The 23,221-nt window shown below is 35.7% G+C and overlaps 1 protein-coding gene across 4 annotated transcripts in view; it reads right to left on the bottom strand.

The window, feature by feature from the left end:
- Positions 1 to 23,221, bottom strand: part of LOC110038441 (mediator of RNA polymerase II transcription subunit 12) — a 69,622-nt gene that overhangs the window by 20,183 nt on the left and 26,218 nt on the right. For all 4 annotated transcript variants that reach the window (XM_020743287.1, XM_020743284.1, XM_020743286.1 and 1 more), the window contains one exon: positions 14,005 to 16,608. In XM_020743287.1, the coding sequence (XP_020598946.1) occupies positions 14,005 to 16,608 (2,604 nt within the window). The remainder of the gene's footprint in view (positions 1 to 14,004; positions 16,609 to 23,221) is intronic.

The following is a 23,221-nucleotide window of genomic DNA, read 5'->3' on the forward strand; positions in this document are numbered from 1 at the left end:
CCCACATACGCCGAAGCCACCGAAACATCTCGGACCAAGCGGCCAGCCCAGTAGCAGTGAGGGAAGCATCGGGAAGAAGAGAGAGTTTGCTATTCAAGTGTACCAGGGAGCAAGCTTCCCAGAGTCAAACTACCAAAAAAAGGAAAACCACAGCTTAGGGAGACTGGCACGGCTTCGGAGAGGAAGGCTGCGGGCAGAAAGTGTCGGGCAAGGACGAATGAGAAGTCAACTTTCTCTCGCGTGGAGGAGGAGCTCGGTTGGCTCGAGACCGAGAAAGGGAAAGGCCAGACATGCGAACGGGAGAGGGAAGGGAGGCAGAGCTCGGGTGCGTGCGTTTAGGGATTTAGTGTTTAAAGAGGAAAGGGGGAAATGATTTTATATAAATTCACGCGCGGCGTCGTAACAAAATGGGTGTCATCCCTGGGCAAAATCGAAGCTCCGGACGTGCCGGTGCAGTCCGTTTTGTCATCCGGGGTCGCTCGGACGACGTCGTCGACAATCGGGTCAAAATTCAAATTCCACAAAATTTCGACCCGCGATCGATCGTCTCAAAAAGTTTATTCGAGTCTTCGACGGGTAACAGTGCATGCAATGTGAATTGTGGCGATCGGACGTGTCGACTCTCTGAATTGCGAAGTTTTGTACGCGGGAGTGCGAATTGTGCAAAAGGCTACCCTAAAACTCAAAAGATCCTATAGGAATCTCTTTTGGGTTTCCTCATGTTGGTTTCATCCTTCTAAGTGCTAGAAGTTGATACCACACACGCGAAACCACGAAAGAGCACAGAAGTAGGTTGAATTTCTAAAAGGAGGCGAATCCCATTTCTAAGGTTCTAAGATAGTCAAAGGGAGATTCCTAAGGCTAGATCCTAGGGCTAGATCCTAAACCCTAAGAGGAAAACTAGATCTCACTAAAAATGAGGTCAACAACGGGAATATTTCTGCAATATTAATTTTAAAACATAGCATCACTAGATTCTTAATAAAGGCCCAAATTGTGGCCACCAAAATGTGAAAAGCAAAGTTAACATATTGGACTCACTGTATAAATGTATGACAGTGGATCAAGCATTAATAGATACATAATCGTTAGGTAGCAATATAAATCAACAAAAACAGTTTAACCTAATATTAAAAATGCAAAATACATTGAAATTTTATGAATGATATACAAAATTCAATGCATCATATTTTATTACATTATTCAAAATCTGTGATTAAAAAATTTACTTTGATTGTCAAAAATGGTTCCAATTGAATTTCCTGTTGACCAAAAAAAAAATGTCGGCTTCTATTACCATGCAACCTTAAAAAATTATGTTAGTCGGGTCAGTTATTTTAAAACTGTTTACAATAACAAATATTTGTGATGGGGAAGATGACTATGATGACAATTATTCAGAAACAATTGAAAAACAAAGTAAACTTGACGTGTCTTTGATACACACAAAAATAATGTAACTTATCTCTTAACTCTCCCTCTAAATGCATGAATGCTTCCATAGCTGTGCATGAAAATAACTAAAATAAAATATGATCAGCTACTTAAATGAACTTACCATCAAACATAGACATATTTAAGTACTATCAGGAATGACAGTATCTAAAATAATAAGCAATCGATTAAATTATCTTTAAACATTAAGGATGAAGGCAAACGGCTTAATTTTATGAAAGGATAATTCCCGTGCAGCAACTATATGGTATAAAACTGAAATTTAAAACTCAGTAAGTACTAATGCCTTGAGTTTGTTCAAATTTGCTCACTTTAATGACGTCATAATTGCCAATCTAATTAAGGAGAACAACACCGGTGTAGATCTACAACTTAACAATACATTTCTGATAAAATATTCATCTTAATTTCTTTGAAGTAAATGTCCATTCTCTAGAAAAAAAGAAGGTAAGAGAACACAAGTTCGAATATGCACCTCAAAATATGTGAAAATTAAAAATAACTGAATGACAGGATATTAAATAACAGATTATACTGAGACGTTTGTATTCTGTGGAAGAAGGTTAGTAAAAATTTGTGGAAATTATGGGCCTTATTGAAAAAGGTGGACAGCATCCGTGCATAGTTGAATGATGTAGTAATCTAGAAATCAAAATTAAAATCTTGGGAAAATGTAGAAAGGCAGACAGTAAATCATCCTTACGAAACCAAATGGCATGCAAACCAAATAGCAGATTTCTGTAGGCGTACCAAACCAAGGAATTAATCGGACTCATGCTATATTTAAATGCTAATTTGCTAGTTAATTATTTTCATAGCAAAAAAGATTGATATACTTTATTTCTCCATAACTTCTGTTTGTGGTTTTTCCCTTTCTTTTCCTATGGGCGGTTACTCCATGCCTACCATAGTTTCCACTAATTGGGCTTTGTATTCTCTAAAAAACTGCCCAAGCCTTTGCATTGGGATATAATTAAAATCATATTTCTTTCTTTTTTTCTTCAACAATATTCAAAAACATTAGCTACAAAGATGCCCCTTCTAAAACTGGTAATATTATGGAGTGCCGCAGAATAAATGGAAGTGATTGGCATCACATGATCTACATGAGAAGTCAAGATCATCAAACATTCAGGAAATTTTAAATTTCATTAATTATATCATTATTAAATTACACACGATAACTACCAAAATTGACTGGAGACATGTAAATATCAAGCTAACCAAAAATAGAAATTAAATCATAACCCATGAAAATTGTCTTATAAACAACAAGAGCAAATAATATGAAAAAAAAAATTCTAACACAAACTTAAAGATAAAAAAGAAAAAATGACACAAAAAAATAAATTAATAAAGAAGAATCATAAAAAAACACACACAGAGCTCCACAAGCACACTACTCAAAGAAGTTCGAAGATTTCGTCATTTCTAAGGTTATCGTATTTTTTTTAATAAAAAAACAAGATTATTACAAGCTAAATGTGAAAAAATATATATATAAAAAATCCTATCCATCCCACAACATTTTGAAGCATTATTTCCAAGAAATTTGATACTATTATACTTTTTTTATGGTCTCAATTTCATGTCAGATCGTAGGTGACTACGAGAGAATTTATAGATTTTAAATTATCATATTCCTTGATTCTTTGGAGTTGGTTAGAATATTTTCACTATAGCCATCATAATGGTGAATCCTCGATAAATGGTTTAATTTATGGAGTATGATTTTAACTTATCCAAACTCCTTCAACTGGGGCGGGCCAAAACTCCTTCCAAATGGTAGAGTTAACCTTTTTGAAATCCTAAAGTAAACTTTAACTTTCAGTCCCCTGGTTGTTTTGGATGAAATTATGTTTGAACATTTTACTTTTGACACATCTAACACGAACAAAGATCCCATCATAATAGTATAGATTCTTTTTTTCAGCTAATCCTTCCAATCCCAATTCAATTGAATTGGTTTTTGAAAGCATCCTCAATCATATATTCTTAAAATGTACAAAAAGTTACAAAAATACACAACTTGGATCCTCATGAACGCCGTGTGATTAGTCAAGTCATAACAGAAAATCTATCACAATTTGGAAGAATCTAACCTAAAGAATTGAATTATTTTGGCAATTGTGTGAAGTAAATGATGATGAATATGGCTTCATGAGCTTTAGCCAGATTGATCGATCAAGTGGCCTGGTTGACAGTGACGACTTTGATGGGGAAACACAATTGGATTTAATGAGTTTAAAAAGAAGTTGACTATATATTTATAGGTTTTTTTCTCTTCTTCTGAGATAATGGGATCATGATTCTTAAATGTGGAAGTCTATGAAAATACAAGGTAGGGAGAAAGAAGCAAAAAACATAACGAATGGATTGCTTTATGTTCTTATAGAAAGAGAGCTTTTGTATACATCATAAAAAGGGTAAGGATTAGGTTTCATCTTTCTTCAAGTTTGGGTTGCATAGTATTTTTTATTTTATAGGGTAAATTGATCGAAGTGAGGTGTAGAATTCAGATTGAATTTTCACAAGAGCTATTACAAGAGCTATTACTTCCCTTGGTAAGAACTACAATCTCTCACCATGAAAAATTAAATCTATTTTGTTCTAATACCAAGCGAATTAAAAATAGTTTGATTCATGGCCCAAGAATAAACAAGGCAAAACTAGACTAGGAAAGGGACAGAGAAGGTTCAAGTAAGAGTGATTCAACAATGAGAGAGAGATTGGGAGAGAATAGAAAAACTGTATAGAGAGTGGATGGGAAAGAATTAAGGAGCACCCTTAAAATATACAAAACTGACTTAATATTCCTTCAATATTGTTAACCAGTGACCTAAAGGCAATTTTATCTTTTGTACGCCTAAGAACAACTTAATTTTTTGTCATTTATTATTGTTTAGTATAAATATGACTAATATGTTTAGGATTAGGTTATGCATGAGATTGCATTTGGATTAACAGGTTTAAAATTTAGGTGAGATTTCCTAACTCTCGAGTTGGAGAAATTAGAAGAGATCGCCTAACACTTGATTTGTAGGTGCTTATCTTTATATGTCTTGAGCGTTTGATGTTCATGCAATAAAATATTATTAGTCCTAATTTCTGTCAAGAATCGTATAAGTGGTATCAAAGCATTCGATCTTTGAAAAAAAAAGTAACCGAGGAAGGGATCATTGATCGAGGTGTCTGGATCGATCGGATCAAAACTGGGAAGCTGACGTGATAGAACTAGCCTCTAGTGATGATGAATTTGCAATGGTGCTACGTAGGGAAAACCGACAAGATAGTGGTCCTCTCGGAGGAAAAAAAATCGCGGCATACACTAACCCAAATGATCGCAATATAGTAGTGAAAGAGCTAACTGGGAAGCGACGACAAGATCGTGACTTGCTGCTTGTGATACAGTTGCGATCAAGCTAAATGAGATCACAAGGAAGCCAAATCGCAGCGTAAGGATCGTAGGAAAGAAAATCAAGATCAAAAGGAAACCGAATCATACAATCAAGATATGAAAGGAAGTAAAACCGATATCATGCGTTGAATATCGTGATATGGTCGCCATAAGAGCTAGATGGGGAAGTTGGTGACCTGATCACAGGAAGGGATCGCAATATACAGAGCAAACAGTCACTCAATTTGACCTATCTGGAAGCAAATTATTGGGTTGGGCCCATACAGTGACCTAATAACGGGATACAATAGTGAGTCAAACTAGCTTGGAGGTCAAAAACGGGATTTCAACTTTATTATTTTTATCTATTGTAATCCAAAAATTTTTCGGGGAATAATATGTTAGCCAAGAAAGAAGTATTGGAGGAGCAATTGAGCCAAATCAGATCTAGAATGGAACATTTCTCGTCGATGGTGTGGCAATTTACATTCATAAATGGGTGATTTACTTCGATGGAGAGCAAATTTATGACCCTGGATAAAATGATTAAGAAACTGATCAACTTTCATGCAAACTCACAGGCACTTGCAGTAAGAATGGGAAACAGCGTCGAGAGAGGACTCGAGCGGCAGCCCTTTGAAAGAATAATGCAACATCCAGATAGTGGGAATGAGAGTCAGGAGGAAAAATGGGAGGTCATGCGATTAAGGACTAGAGTAGATCGATTCAAAAGATTTCGGCCTGAAACAGGTAACCACGAGGGTGAGGCACCAGCAGAGGGCCGCATCCAACAACTGCAGTGCCTTTTGTTATGGTCGCCTTTATGGAAAAAGGCAAAATTAGAACACTTATAACAATTAGGACAAGTAACATGGGTCACAATCGAGAGCAACAGTGAAGCACCTGAGAGAGATGAAGATTGAGAAGAAGTGAGCAAAGGGATCAGATTTTCTATGTGAGGACAAGTTCATCCCAGGACACCATTGTAAGGACTGAACATTATAGATTCTTACAATATGTGACGAGAAGGCAGAGGATGAAGAAACAAAGAAGATTATGTTGGAGAAAGAGAAGTACCTTCATTTTTTCCTACAATCAGGACAAGGTAGTTTTTGGAGGGGATTATTGTTACACCGATGTCTAGCCTAAGGGCAATTTTTTCTTTTATATGCCTCAAAAAAATTTAATATTTTGTCATTTCTTATTATTTTGTATAAATAAAGAAAATTTGTTTAGGGTTATGATTATCCATGAGATTTTGTCTAGAGTCATAGGTTTAGGGTTTGGGAGAGATGTTCTACCTCTGGAATTAAAGAAATTGGGAGAGATCTCTTACCTCTAAAATTACAAGTGCTTATCATTTTTAATTGTTTGATGTTCTTGCAATAAAATATTATTTGCCCAAATTTCTACCAAGAATTGTATCAAGTCGATCAGAGCATTCGATCTTGGAAGAAAAAAGAACCATGGAAGTGATTCCGGATTGGAGCATCCGTATAGATCGAATCAAGAGCTGGAAAGGTGACCTGATCGAGCTAGCCTCTCATCTCGCGCTAGCTAGGGATGACTAACTGAATCGCAATAGTCTAGGAAGAGAAAGTATCGTGGCATAAAGTGACCCAAATAAGAGTGATACATTCGCGATAGTGTGTCTTGCTGTGATACAATCACAATCGAGCTATTCGGTGTCTTAGGGAAGCCAAATCGCAGAGTCGAGATCATAGGGAAGCCAAATCGTAGCGTCGTGAAACGCAGGGAAGCCAAATTAGTATCGCAAGCTAAAATTCACGATACAGTCGCAATAAGAGCTGGATAGGGAAGGCAACGACGAGATAACAAGGAGGAGTCATAATGTACAGATTAACCAGTCGCTCAATTTGACTTATCTAGAAGTAAAATACGAGATTGAGGTCGTACAGTGACCTAATATCGTGATACAATCATGATTCAAACTAGCTTGGAGGCCAACGACAAGATTTAATCTTACATTATTTTCATTTTTTATGATTGAAAGTTTTTTGGGGAATAATGGCGATCAAGAAAATAGATGCTTAGAAGGAGAAATAGGAGGAATATGACCCAAATCAAATCTAGAATGGAGGAGAGTTTCTCATCAAAGGAGGTGTGATTTACGTCTATAAAGGGTTGATTTTTGTTCATGGAGAGCAGATATACGACCCTAAAAGAAATGATGAGGAAATTGATCGAGTATCACACAAACCTATGGCTACTTGCAGCAGGATCGAGCAATGTCGTCAGGAGCGGAATCGAGTAGCACTCCTTATAAAGAATAATGCGACTTCCGGACAAAGGGGATGAGCATTAGTAGACAGAATGAGACGGTGTGCAATTGGAGAGTAGAAAAGATTGATTCAAAGGATTTTAGCGTGGAAGAGAGAACAAAAGTAGGTGGTTGTTAGGATGCTACTAAATGTAATTTAATCCTTATTAGCCCAAGGGCAATTTAATAATTTGTCATTTGTTCTTATTTAGTATAAATAAGGCTAAGATGACTAAAATTATGGTTATGCATGAGATTAGATCTGGTATCTTAGGGTTAGGGTTTGGGAGATATTTCCTACCGCTCGAATTATAAGATTTCGGAGAGATCGTATATCTCTAAAATTGTAGGTGTTTATCTTTATATTGCTCTTGAATGTTTGATGTTCTTGCAATAAAATATTATTATTCCTATATTATATGTGGAAATTTGTGTCTATTAGATATCGGAGCATTTGATTTAGGAAAAAAAAAGGATCAGGCATGCCCTAGTTTAGTTTATATTCGAGAAGTAATTGAAAGAATGATCGCTGCATAGAGAGTAAACAATCGAGATCCCACAAAGCAGATGGAACAACAATAATCTCATTGATTCTGTTTTGAGCGTTGATCGCATTTGGAGGGGACGGAATCGCCTTCTCCTCTGTCGGTCGAAGCAACGACAGGACTATGGAGTGTAGTGACCTCAAATCGCAACATAGATGGGATAGGATTGTGGATTTTCCCCTTTACTTTGCGATTCACAGACTTGAAGAGCTAGGAAACCAGCAACGACGATTTGACTTGTGAATTTTAGGAAATACTATGGCAGGATTCTTCAACGAAGCGAGATCATGGCTTACAGATGCACGCCTTAAACTTAATATTGTCGCATTTTTTGTGAGGAAATTAGTGATGACGAGTTCACAGAGGACAGAAACGATCTTCCATGACTTAATAGCGCTATATAGTTGGCAAAACCGTATGCCTTGGTGACAAAATTGATACAATCGCAATGAGCTAAACTGGCACATTTTCAAGAAATCCAACATACAGATCGTGGCATCCGGAGTTTCATTTTCATGATCGAAAATCATCTTGAGTTCTGTTAGACAAAACAATAGATGCTCTGGAGAGGAAATAGGAGGAAGAGGTGAGCCAATTCATATATGAATTAGATGGGCGTTTCTCGTCTATCGAAGTGTGTTTCAAGAGGAGATCCACAACCCAAGAAGAAATGATAAAGAATACAATGGAGAATCACACAAAACAACCTCCAATTGTCTCGAGATCAAGCAACGTAGTTGGGAACGGACGCGAACAATGGTAACCAGAAGGATTCGCGTGACATCATAGCAACGTCACTAATTCAGGCGGATCGGGAGCTATAGTATTGAACGAAAAAATTGGGAAATGATTTGAGTGGCAACATCTGGAGGGAATTGCACGAAATCATGAGGTTTGCGATAAGCGACAGCATGCAAATCATAATAGTGTGTAGTTCGGGAGGAGAAGAATGTTTCAAAGAATTTCGACCTGGGACTAAGAACAATTGTGGTGGAACTTCGATGGAAGGTTGCATTCAAACTATGTTTGTGCCTTTCATTATGGAAACCTTCCGAGTGGCAGACGATTCAGAAATAATGATGCGAACAAGACAGTTGGAGAAGAAGAGGGGTCGTAAGGGACTTATTTGGACACTGTAGAGTATTAAATAGGGAGACAAGATGGTCATGCATCACAATGACCCAAATGGTGCAAGACGTTAGTAACGTTGAAAACTAAGATAACGGTGAGATTCTTGATCATGTTATATATCATGTAAGAAAAACACGATATGAAGTTGGCATATATTATGGGGTTCGATAAGCTATTGGAATATATATTTAGGCGGTATTATTCCCCAGGATTGACATGAAATTAGAGTGTTGTCAAATTCGGATGCGGCCGAAGGATGTTCACAAAATGACATTTCGAATTCATGAGGATCACTACAATTTTTTTATTAATAGAAAAAACTGCTAAATAATGAAGAACCTTAGAAACCATAAGACTTGATCCAACAACAATCTTGTTACTACCTTGAGAGCACATCTTTTTTGGGAGGGGAGTAATTTTAGGACGGCGTCTAAGGGCAATTTAGTACTTATTAACCTAAGTGTAATTTAGTCATTTATTATTTATCATTGTTTAGTATAAATAGGGCTAATATGTTTTATCTTATGATTATGCATGAGAATGACTCTGGTATCTTCGAGTTAGGGTTCGCGAGAGATTTCCTACCTATGAATAGTAGGATTTGGGTGAGATTGCCTATCTCTCAAATTGACGTAATTATTTTTTGTATTCGCCTTAGAGTTTGATGTTCCTGCAATAAAATATTTTTTGCTTGTGTGTAAATATGTGCATGTTCCTATCAAATTCGTATCAAAGATAGGGCAATTTGTTATTTATTAGCCTAAGGGCAATTTAGTCATCTTTCATTAATAATTGTCAAGAATAAATATAGCTAATATGTTTAGGGTTAAAGTTATGCATGTGATTGGGTCTTTTATTCTAGGGTTAGGATTTGAAAGAGATTTCCTAACTCTTGAATTGCAGGATTTGAGAGAGATTGCCTTCCTCTCGAAGTTTAAGTGCTTATCATTATATCCCTCTCGAGTGTTTGATATTCTTGCAATAAAATATTATTTGCCCAAATTATTGTGTGAAATTCTGTGTCGATTCCTGTCAGATTCATACCAGAGCATTTGGCCCTGGGAAACAAAGAAGGATTGGGCTTGTCGTAGTTTCTATCTAAGAGCTAGAGCTTCGCAAAGAAGCAATTGCAGGAAGGATTGCCACATACAGAGTAAGCAGTCGTGATTTCAGGAAGCAGCATATGGGATCAAGGCAATCTAAGCCATTCTCCTTTGAGCCATGATCGTGTCAGAAGGGGACAGAATCGCCTTTCTCCTTCAATTGTCTTGTGGCGTATAGTGACCTTAGATCGCTACAGAGTTCAAACTTCGACAGGATCGCGACTTTTCCTCTTTCTTTCGAGAATCTCAGATGCGACGAGCTGAGAAGCTAGCAACGACAATTTGACTTTTGATTCTTAAGGAATGTCATAAAGGGATTCATCAAAGAAACGAGGTCGCGGCTCACACCCTCAAGCCTTAATCTCGATAGTGGCAATTTTTGAGGATAAACTAGTAATGACAGGTTCACAGGATACATAAGCACTCTTTTATGAATTAACATAGACATATAGTTGGTTGGACCGTGTACCTTGGTGACAAACCCGATATAGTCGCAATTTGAGCTAGCTGGAAGCCAACTTACAAATTGCAGCATTCAAGAGTTCCATTTTTATGATCGAAAAATATCTTGAGTAATGGTAGCCAAAAAAAATTAATGCTCTGTAGAGGAAGGAAAAGAAATGGTGAGACAATTCAAATCCGAAGTGGAGAAGTGTATCTAGTCATGAAAGTGCAATTTGGGAGGACATCCACGACCCTGAAAGAAATGAAGATTATGGAGTTTCACACAAATCCACCTCCGACCGCCACGGGATCAAGAGAAGACATCAGGAACGGATGTCAATAGCAGCACAACCGGGAGGATTCACGCAACATCAGGACAATGTCACTACTTTAGGCTGATCGGAAGCTGCTTTATCCAATGAAGGAATCGTAAACAAATTTGAGTGGCAACATCGAGAGGGAATTGCATAAAATTGTGAGGATTGGGACAAGCAGCAGCAAGCAGAGCAAAACGGTGGGCAATTCAGGGTTGGAGAAGATCGCTTTGAAGAATTTTAGCCTAAAGCTGTGAACCACGGCCGGTGGAACTCTAGCGGTGGACTCCATCCAATTGCGCCTATGTTTTTTATTGCGGAACCTTCTAGAAAGAAGGCAACTCAGAAGTAATAATGGGAACAAGACGAGCAGAGAAGAGAGCGAAGTTTTTAAGGGACTGAGGTTCGAACACTGCAGAGTATTTAAGAGAGACAATATGGTGGTGCATCGCAATGACCCCAATTGGTGCAAGGCGTTAGTGGCAATGAAAACTATGATGAGAGTGATTCGGGACACATGGTTGAGATTCTAGATCAAGTTGCATATCATAGAAGAGACATGATATAGAGTTGGAAGAGATTCTAGGGATAGATAAGCTACTTGATGAGTTATTTGGGGCGGCAATATTCTCCAAAATTGACTTGATGTCAAGGTGCCATCAAATTTAGATGCGGTCAAAGGATGTGCACAAGACGATATTTCAAATTCATAAGGTCATTACAAATTTTTGATTAAATAAAAATGATTGTCAGATGACAAGCTGTGATAATGAACCGTGAAAACCATATGACTTGATCCAACAAAAATTTTTCCCAACTTGGGGACAATGTATCTTTTAGGGAAGGGAGTAATGTCATGATGGTACCTAAGGGCAACCTAGTCCTCATTAACCTAAGGGTAATTTAGTCATTTGTCATTTATTATTATTTAGAGCTAATATGTTTATAGTTAGGGTTCTACGTGAGATAGGGACTTGTATCTTAGGATTAGCGTTTGGGAGACATTTCCTATCTCTCGAATTCTATAATTTGTGAGAGATCGCCTACCTCCCAAATTGTAGATGCTTATCTTTGTATTTGTCTTGAGTATTTGATGCTCTTGCAAAAAAATATTATTTTTCCTATTTTCTATGTGGAAATATCTTAGTTCCTATCAATGGAGCACTAGTGGAGCGTTGCATTTAACCACACCAGCGCCTTTTTGCTACAGTAAACTTCCGAGCAAAAGAAGCATGAGTCTATGGAGACATGAGGGCCGACTAATGGGAGTGTCGGACTTATGGAAGGAGGGAATTCAAAATAGCACGCAGAAGGGAACCCAACCCCCATTTCATGGGCAGAATGAACTCTGATCTAGAGAATTAAAGAGGAAACTTGCATAAAAGGAAGTCGAAGAAGCTGATCTTTGAGAGGAAAGACGTACACTGGGTGGAGTGATATTTCGTAGTGAATGGGCTACATGAAGAGAAGTTCATGGTTGCAGTGTTATGTTTGTAGAGGAAAATCATAGCATTGTTTAAGTCTAGAGAGGCTAGATGATTGATCCGGTCGCGAGAGGAATTTAAGAACTATTTGTGGAATGTTTCCGAGCCATTTGAGAAGGGGACATAAATGAGCAATTCCTTACAATGAATAAAGGATTATCAGGGAGTATTAAAGAGAGATTAGAGCTCTTACCGAAAATATTGAAAGAAATTTCTAAAACAGTATGTGAGGGGAACTTCATTAAGGGTCTAAAGCCCGACAAACGTGTAACACTTTGTCCGCTAAGAGCGTGAAGCTTGAGAAAAATTATGGCATTAGCTCAGTTGGTTGAAGAACATAATGTAATGGAACGAGCCAATAAGAGCAACACGGGTGGAGCATCATATCGAAGTGCTACAACCACGACGATGTCAAAAGCTCAAATCGTGGAAATTCGGATTGAGGCTTTATAGGACATGAATCATGGGTAACGACCAGGTGCGACACTCAAACACTCGATTGAGACAAAGATTCAGGAGAAGCGAACCATACAGTTATCTTTTTCGTGTGATGAGAATTTACCTGAGGACACCATTACAGGTTCTCATAGTGTGTGACGAGGAGGCAGGGGATGAAGAAACAGAGAAGGTTGTGATGGAGGAGGAACACCTTTATTTTTTTTTAGATCAAGGACAATGTGTCTTTTTGATAGGGGAGTATTGTTACACCTGTGCCTAGCCTAAGAGTAATTTTATCTTCTACACGTCGAAGGGCGATTTAGTTTTTTGTCATTTATTATTATTTAGTATAAATAGGGCTAATATATTTAGGGTTAAGGGTTATGCATGAGATTATTTCTGGAGTTTTAGGTATAGGGTTTGTGAGAGAATTCCTACCCCTTAAATTGTAGGTATTGGAAGAGTTTGCCTAACTCTCGAATTGGAGGTGCATATCTTTATATTCATCTTGAGTGTCTGATGTTCTTACAATAACATATTATTTGCCTTAATTTCTGCCAAGAATCGTATCATAGTTCTAATAGAAAATGCTAATTATAGAGCGAACAACAAAGAAATAATGAAACAAGAAAAAAAACACAAGAAATATCAAAAAAAATAATTTAAAAAAAAAAGCCTTCAAAAAATGACTATTCTTCTCAAATTAAAAAAGTTTGTAGGGCATTATTACAGTATTAAAATAAGTATAACAAGAGTATTATGTCGATTGTACACTGCTTCATAAACATATGTTCCAATACTTAAACCAGGAGTAAATCAAGCAGATGCAACTAAGATCTACATATTGTCACAATCATCATTCACATAAATGGCAAAGTTTTATTCACACCTTTGCATTGAAATCAAGTTAAACAGTCAAACTATGAAGCATGCAAGTTTTAGTCAACATGTCTCCTTGGTCAATGTCATAGTATCGATGATATATGAAGACAAAATCAGCGAATGTTAAAAGTTCATCATTCACAATTATAAACACACAAATAATGGAACATCAAAGCACGTTCGATGTAATTGTCATGAACCCTGACTTTGAACAATTAAAAAGGTCTTAAACCAATAGGGGTTACTAAATTTGCACATTCGGTCTTAATTTTTTCTAGTCTACGACTTTGAAATGCTAGAAAGACGTGCAAAATAAATAGCCTACAAATGCATGTCCATTCCTGTGCTCTTTACAGATAAGTGTCACACATCCTACACTGCTAATGGCGAACAACCATGTAGACCCAAGTCCAGTCCTAACATCCATAAAAAAAGTCTATAATTGCATGCAAGGACCGACAATTTAACAAATTTAAAATTTAAAAGCTAATATCTCTACAAAAAACTAACAAAAGACGTAAATTCATCACCTATCAGCAAGAACAATAGGTAGTAATCTCACTAAAAATTGCATCCGCAACCATATGGAAGCTTTCAGTGATGTTGCCGATGGTGGAGGGCTATCAGCTGCTGTTATAGCTCGCCTACCTAACCCAGGGCTTCCACCTCGCAAACCTTTGCGACTACTACCTTTGTTCGAAGACAATTCAACCCCTGAAGGGCCTAAACCAGGCTGCTTACTACCACCACGAGTGAAAACATTTATTTGCTGATCAATCATATTCATCTGTTTTATCAACTCAACAGCAAATGAATTGCATAGATCCGCAGAACTCCTGTCTAAACATGGAAGTATTAATTCAGCGATTGCTTTCTCAATTACATACTGCTGACTAGAAGTGATGTTGTCCGCATCAACTGTGGGAAAGTTGATCTTACCGGACCTTTTAGCATCACTGGCATCATCAACCACTTCCCCTTCTTCAATGGTAACCATATCCAATTTGTTCTTTTCACCTCTATTTGAAGCAATATCTGCCATGAGGTTTGGCCACCCCCATGGTTTCCAAAAAAGGGTTTTTATTGAGAGGCACTTCCTCTGAGCAACTGAAACAAGCTGCTGTCTGATGGATTTGCGTCCTGACAAGACATCACTACCAGCTAAAATCCATTTGATACCCATCACGAGTGACTCCTCCAGTGACCTCCCAAGGAGATGGACAATTTCAGCATAAAGAGGAGCTGCATCAGGTCTGACAAGAATTCTAGTCAGGATAATTTCAGACAAAAACTTGTCACTTTCAGAAACAGCAAAATTGTCAGCATTTGGTGACACTGATCTAATGGTCTCAACAAGAGACATGTCCTTCATGTCAATTTTCTCAAGAAGAGCTTTTTCATTCAAAAGAAGTCTCAGCTCAACCCACTGCCAATGAAATTTTGCGGGTTGAAGGGTATCTAAAACATGCACAAGCTGACTCAAAAGGTTCTGCTCCATCTCAGAAAATGTCATTGGTTCAACAGACTCGGAAATCAAAGAGCCATCCTCCTGAATCAAAGTATTGAGAGGCATTTTACAGTCAATGAGAGCATTTAGAAAAAGTCTTGCTCTGAGAGGGACAAATGCCCTTGTCTTCAACTGTTTATCCGGATTAAGTAGCTCAAGCATTGCAGCAAACTCAGAATCACCTACATCATTTGCTAAAAGATCATAAAAAGCATGAGTGTTCTGGAAACATAAATCACGAAATGGCTGGTGCCGGATAACTTCAGTAACAGTCAAAGATAGGAGGTGATAGAGGTGAATGTCTTCACGAGTTGCAATGCTACTGTTCAGAACATAGGGTCTCCAAATAACCATAGCAAATATTGAATATACAGGAATAAGAACCAAATTTAGAGGGAGCATTCGTTGCATCCTAGAGAGAGCAATTATGTATGACTCACCAAGGATTTCTAAGACTAATCCATCACAAATTGCTTCCGTGTTCCCTACAAGTAGACGAAACCAATGTGCAAGAACCTCAACACTAGGCTCCAATTTGAAATTGCCAAAAGAGCGGGATATCCCCCCATTTGAACTAGATTTGGCACTTCTAATGAATTGAAGAACATTCAGCCCCTCTTTCAATTTAAAAGCTGTGACCATCCTTTCCAAGTTAACAGCCCCATGCACAATAGCCCCAAGAACAAGTGCAGATATAGCAGCGGTAGCCTTTGCAACCTTTAAACCCACAACATTAGCAGAATTGTTCAAAATCTCATTTGAATGGTTTGGACTAATATCATGAGCTTCAGGAGACTGTTGATATGGATTTCGATGAGTTTTTACAGAAGATAATGATCCTGAAATGGCCACAGAAGCTTCAACAGCCAAAGCTATCTCAAATACACGACCGAGACGTTCTCCAAGAGCTTCTTTAAGTAAACAAAGTGAAATTATATGAATGTATAAAATATAACGAGCACAATTCAATGATGTAGAAGAGGATGAAAGATTTTGGTGGCTGCAGTTTATAAAATCCGGTACTTTGACTACGGATGGGCCTAAATTGCCAACAATTGATGAAACAGCAGAAGCCACTATAGAAGGATCACCTTCAAGAGCTGCACCACCATTTTGCCTAATACAATCATTAAGTCCAGTAACAATCTCTTGTGCCACTTGACAAGCATCATCCCACTTTTCAGTGGAGTTTTTAAAATTAGCATTAGCTGTAGTAAAAGGCTTTCTCTCCTTTCCATAAAAGTAGTGCATAGCTTCCTCAACATGCCTTTGCACTATTTCTTTCATGCTTGATCCAGTTCGAGAAACCCTCACAGTAATCTTTTGGCGGATATAATCATCAAAATCACTGATTCCTCCAGAAACTCCAGCAGAGAAACCAATATCTCCATCAAGCATGCGACCAGTGTCAAGTTCTGTTAGGAATCTCTGATCACAAGTAGATTTGAAATTTTTTTCCCATCTAATAACACTAGAGACGTCTCTGTATTTCTTCAGCAAATTTCTAATGTATGCAAAAGCCGGACAGAAAGATCTTCCACTAGGTGTCAGAGTAGCCATAGTTCGATGCATTGCTGCATTTAAGAGTTCAGGCAACAAATCAGTTGCCACAATCACATTCTCATACCTGCATCCATTCATGCAAGTTTACGGAAACAAATACTTCAGAGATAAAATTGATGGAGACAAGCTGAAATCTTATGAAACATTTGTAATAAAATAAAACCCAACCCTACCAATCAACAAAACTGAACCCAAAACATAATTAGGAAATAAAGCTCTTGCAACTATGTTATTCACGCATCAATAGATAACTAAACTTATCGGATTTATAAAATAGCTTTCAAACAGGAAATAAACATAAATAATAAAAACAAGCAGCCCCTCTAAATACAAGAAGCCAATTTGATGTCATGGAAGAACCTTCCTCAAAAATGCTTCCTTCCCCAGTGTACGGGTAATAAATGATCTTTGTTGGCCTTCAGTTGCAAAAAGAATCATCTAAGCCAGCTCACTAGTCCAAAAATTCTGCACATATATCTCAGTATTGTAGCCAGCAAACCTCAACCAGGAAAACCAAAATAGGTTTGTTCCTTGACCTACGCACCTCCTCATACTTATCATGCTACTTCCCAAGGTGTTTAATTTCTATTGCTCCCATGGGCTTTCTTACACTTTGAGGTTCGACCTTTCCAACGCAGAAATGCCCACTCTAATTTCTGCATGAAAATTTTACTCCCTTTTAATATTTAACATAAACGAACTCGTGTGTTTCTTAAAGGTACACATAAGACATCTTAAAGTCCTATAATACTGGTTTTAAATGTTTAGTATCTTCCATTGCTCTTTGTTGTTAATATTTCATTAAATACTGTAAATCCTTTTATAATTTTATGTGGTACATAGGCTGCTAAAAGTATTTTATAATACCTTTTGTAAAAAAAGAAGAGGTGGCTAAGAAGGCCTTGGATTGTTTGATCTTTAAAAGGGTGTTTATAAACAGACTTACATAAAAAGAAAAATAAATAACTAGCTAGGAATAGAAAACTCAAAAAAAAAGTCACCAATCATCCCGCCATATGATCTATTTAGGGAATGAATGCCGAGTGATATCAAGAATGCAATTTGTGGGTTGTTTCTTTCCTATTTTGTACATAAATCTACGAGAAGTATTATTTTTGTATCCAATGAATTTGCGGTCTCTAATCTTCCTTATCTACACTCCCTCGCCGCCCTCTATGATCCAATGGCCCTTCAGAACTCCCCCCTCAAACTAGATGGTTGAAATCTACTATTTCAAATTTTCTTGCAAAATTCTTATGTGGAGTTGTTGGGTCCTTTAGCAAATATACCTTCCTGTTGAGACAAATGGAATACAAATCAATCGATTTTTTATTTTTATTTTATAGAGTGGCTATCCACTTCGACATATATAGCATGATCATATTATACAAGATTGTGAGAAATGTTGATGACAAATTTATTATCATGGTGTATCTTTATAGTTTCCGACTTTTTGATAACCCAAAATGATTTTAATTTATAAAAATTCGCAAATGCTATGAGCAATTACTCTAATTCAAATTCAATGTTGGACTTGAAAAAATAGGTTCTTTTTGCTTCTTCATGTTATAAAGTTTTCTCCTCTATATGTACAATATCCTGAAGTGGATCTCTTATCCACGGATGATCTCACATAGTCAATATCAATATGATCCTCAAGCTAAAAGGAATCATAATTTTTTGTAAATAATTTCTTTCCAAGACTAGATTTAAGATATTAAAGTACTCTATAAGCAACTTGAAAGTAAGCTTAAGATTCTTTGAATTTTTGCATAAAGTGACGTATGAGACTTACTAAGAAAGCAATGAATATGCATGTGATGGATAAATTAAATTCATAACAATCTTTGATATTGTTGATGTCCACTTTTATTTCTTCATCTATGTCAAGTTTGTGGCCTAACTCGATTAGATTTTTTCAAAGTTTGCAATCAATCGTCTTTTCCCCTTAATAGAATCTTAACACATTTTTATTGAGAGATTTTGAGCAACTTATATACCCAAGAAGTATTTGAGTTTACCCAATTCCTTAATTTTAAATACAAAAAGTTTTTTCTTAGCTGGTTCACTTCCTTCACTATCATCACTTCTAACAATTATATTATTAATATATTAATGAGAACTGTAATTTTTTTATCAATAGACTTTTCTTATGAAGAGGGTGCAATCCTCTTGATTTTTTTTTGTACCCCATGCATTCATGATCTTGTTTGTACATTGTCCTATTCATGATTTTTAAAAATATGTCAAACCAAAATTTTTGGGACTTTTTTAAACCATACAATGTCTTTCTTTAATATACACAACCTAATTTTTTTAGAAAGAGCCACCGAGTCATGGTTAAGAATTTATAACAAATTCCTCTTCAACGTCCTCATGAATAAAAACATTATTCATATTATATTGTTGTGTGGACCATGCAAAACTAAAATGTAAATTGTATTCATTTTTTTGCAACAGAATAAAATAATTTTTTATACTCATATGATTGAGTAGATCCATTGACAACTAGTCATATTTTTTGTCATTCTAGATTTCCTTCTACTCCTTATTTAAATGAAAAGGTCCATTAGTATCCTACAATATTTTTATAGTGGCGAATGTCTATTGATGGGTTGATCATCGTTACTTTATGATGTTTCCGAGCCTTACGATTTTGACTCGACTTATTCCTCCTTGTATAGACCTTAAGCGGCACGATGATTGTTGTTTGCATGGTTGAAATGCCAAGGTCGAAGAGAATAACTTCAACAAACTTATCTTCTAGGTGGTTGTTCTCCAACAGAAAATAAATTTGATTGAAAAAATTTATTTTTCATCCAAAATAGCATCTTTGAAGTTAAAAATTATTCGATGGTTGCATGATTACACTTCTATCATTTTAAGTGATGAAATATTCAACAAAGACACATTTGAGTACTCTAGAATCAATGCACCAAATATTATTGGGAGAAATATTTTAGAACTATTTTATAGAAAAATTTCATAAATTAGGTCAAGTGGATTTTTGAAGTTGATTATTCTTTAAAGGATTCTATGGATTAGACATGTGAAAGAGCTACCTCTCATTAATATCATTTTGAAACTTGGGTTGGAAAAGAAGAATATTTGAAGATTCCAAAAGATGTTATCTTCTTTCCTTTAATCACCCAATTTATCAGATATCATTATAAGAGGATTGGTTGAAGAGACATTCTTTAATAAAAGAGCGACTAAAAGCTGATTAAAATAATCATAAGTATTATATGTGCAAAATATCATGATGTTAGCATTGAAGTGGTTTTTTATCATAGCAATAAAAATAGGGAGAATAAAGTTGACATCAAATTTTCATTTGATAATATATATCTATATCATTCAAGTAAAATCATCAACAAAAGTGATGAATATTTTAGATCAAGAAATATTAGGAATTTTTAAATGTCCCCAAATAACAAAGTAAATTAACATATAAGGATTAGAGGATCTATCAGAAAAGAAATAAGAAGTTTTGCAATTCACAAGGCTATCAATGAAATTCTTAAATGTTAATATTCACAAAGAGAATGAAATGTTTAGTGTATAATTTTGAAAAAGGGATATTCTAAGCTGTGATGTTGGTCCAAAATAGTTTCTATATTAAGAGTAGAGAAGAAATAACTCAAATGATTTCTTTCATCAAGATTATATTGTTCATCCTTTCCACGAGCTTTCCCACTTGCCTTCTCTATAGTGAGGATCTAAATACACAATAATTAATGAAAAAAATTACCTTGTAGTTAAATTGTTTAGTAATTTTATCTATTGATAAAAGATTTATTGTAAGTTGAGAGGCATGAAGAGCATTATTGAGAGTAAATGTTAGAAAAATAAAAATATCCTCGTAACCTAATATTTTTGTTAGGGAACCATCAGCTACAATTCCATTGCTAGGATAGGGTTTATAGATTTGAAAAATGAATTGGCACATTTATCATAGGAATAGTGAACTCCCAAATCAAGAATCCAAGTAAAAGAACTATTTGAGACAATAAAATAAAAACAAAAAAGTTAAAATTCATATCTAGAGAGTTAAAAAAAGTTTTTTAAATTAAGCCCTTCGAATTCCATAACTCATGCTTTTCCTTTTCAGTGACAACTGTTTTTACAATAGATTTGGAATTTTCCTTGAAATTTTCAATGTTTTTCAATGTTTTATCCTCTTCTTTGTAGTAACTTCACCAGAGAGTACCTTTGAGATAAGTTCTGTCATTATTTTATTAAAACATTAGTAAACACTAGTATTTTTTTTAGGTTTGGAGGTTGTTATGGCTGGTCCTTGAGGCATAAAAATAACGACATTATCGTCATTTTTTCCTTCTTAATCTCGCACGAGTGAGAAAATTGCATTGGTAAGTTCTGTATGCTTAAAATTTGAAAAAAAAAATTTTACCTCATTCAATATCAAATCCCACAAGAAACTCATATCTCTTTCTACAAATTATTTGAAAATCATCTCATCCTTGCTAAACATGATCATAGGGCCTTAAAAATAATCTAATTCAAGCTCTTGATAATAATCTAATTGAAGCTTATTTTATTAAAATTTTAATAGATGATAGTAACATCTTGTTGATTTTTTTAGCATATAAGTTGAAGAGCATCCCAAACATGTTTTGCCATTATGATGAACTTATATGATCCATTAACTTTAGGCACTATGTTTCTTGATAATATCATGGTCATGAATATGCTTTCAATCCAAAGAGCAAAGTTTGAGGCACTATGTTCTAGAGATAAATCCAAAAGATGATGGATTTTTCACCTACTAGAAACGTTTTCATAATTTGAGACTACTTAAGGCAATTTCATCCATTCAATCAATGTGAGGCACATATCCCCTAAAATTCTCCTTTAGTTTATTTCCATAATAAATGACTCCTTATAAGGGAAACAAATAAACCAAACATGGCGAAGAGAAGAATATATGATTAGAACAAAGGACCCTTATAATAATTTGATACCATGTAGAAAAGAAATATGGCTAAAAAAGCCTTCAACTGTTCAAACTTAAAAATATATTTACATACCAAATTACAAATACAGTAACAAACACAGAAAATCACCCCTAGTTATCCCATTATTTGATCTAATTAAGGATTGTCAATTCATAGCAAAAGAGCAATCCACGAGCCCTTTTTCTCTTTCTTATAATTAAATTTGTGGTAAAATTATTTCCTCGTAAAAAATAAATTTGTGGGCATTTATTTTTCCTTGCCTAGTGTTAGCAGCCCTGCTTAACTCAATGACCCTTCAACATCATATAGTTTTTTTTCTTAGTTTTAAAGTTTTGGGTGTCTGGTAATGGTTAAATGTAGGCTTAAGTTATTGTACCTCAAAGTAAGAAATCAATTTGTGCTTCTCAATTATCCATGCAGACAAAACAACACTTCAGCTATTTTTAGACGTACACCAACATTGATTTATATATTGCAAGAATAAGCTTATCAAATTAGAAGTCAATCCTCAATCAAAAGCCAACAAATCAATTACATCACAATTCTCATAATAACATGCAAAACAAAAACATCAATACAACTATCTAAAATAGTAAAACTACTAGCTGATCAACTAGGTTGAGCTCGTTAATTACCCCAAAAAGAATAACATACTCTCATTGCCAACTCACTTCTAATCATACTCACCAACAACTCATTCAAGATAATATTGCTTCTAATCATAAAGCTCTAACTATATACACAATCATCATCTGTTACACATAAGATATAGTACCAAACTCAACAATACGATCAACAAACTCTCTATAGCTCACAAGGTGCTCTTAGTGGACATTTACAGGAGGGTGTACATTGGTGTATGCTTTTCACTGCTTGTGGAAAAGACTAGAGAAAGGGTTCATGAATAACTTGAATTATGGAGGTCTATATTTAAATTTAAAGGCGTTTGTTTTGAGTAAATCTAAAATTGAATACATGGAATGTAATTTTAGTAGTAGTACCTCTAGTCGTAGACTTGTAAATATGGGTTATCGAATCATTAAAAGGTGTGAATGTTTTAGACATCTTTGGTTTCTTTGTTCAAAGTGATGGTGATATAGATGGGGATGTTATTAGTAGAATTCAAGTTGGTTGGTTGAAGTGGAGGAGTGCATCAGCCCATTGTGTGATAGAAAAGTTCCGCTAAGATTTAAAGGGAATTTTTATAAGATGGTGGGAACTGCAACGCTTTATGGCGCAGAAAGTTGGCCTTTAAAAGAGAAGCAAAAAAGCAAAGTTAAGTGTTGCTAAGATGAGAATGCTTAGGTGTAGCTCTAGTGTCAAACAAGATTAGAGAGTCGTCTTAGATGGTTTGGTCACTTTAAAAGCCAACCATCTAATTATCCGGTTAAGAGAATGGATGTTTTATATTCTAATTTTGTTAATAAAAGTAGATGTATGCCTAAAAAGACTTCGGTACATTGTATAAAAAATTATCTTAATCTATTAGAACTAATTAATCTATTAGAACTAGAACTAAATGAAAATATGACACTCAATATGACAGTGGAGAAAAAGAATTCATGTAGCCGACACCACTTTTTGGTATAAAGGCTTGTTGTTGTTGTTGAGTTATATAGCTCACAATGTGGCAATAGTCAATCTATTGTTGATTACATTGAGCAAGGGGCTGATGGCTAGGCAAAAATGGTTGATATGAAC

The sequence above is a fragment of the Phalaenopsis equestris genome, unplaced genomic scaffold (assembly GCF_001263595.1).
Source record: "Phalaenopsis equestris unplaced genomic scaffold, ASM126359v1 Scaffold232823, whole genome shotgun sequence".
In the NCBI taxonomy this organism is placed as follows: Eukaryota; Viridiplantae; Streptophyta; class Magnoliopsida; order Asparagales; family Orchidaceae; genus Phalaenopsis; species Phalaenopsis equestris.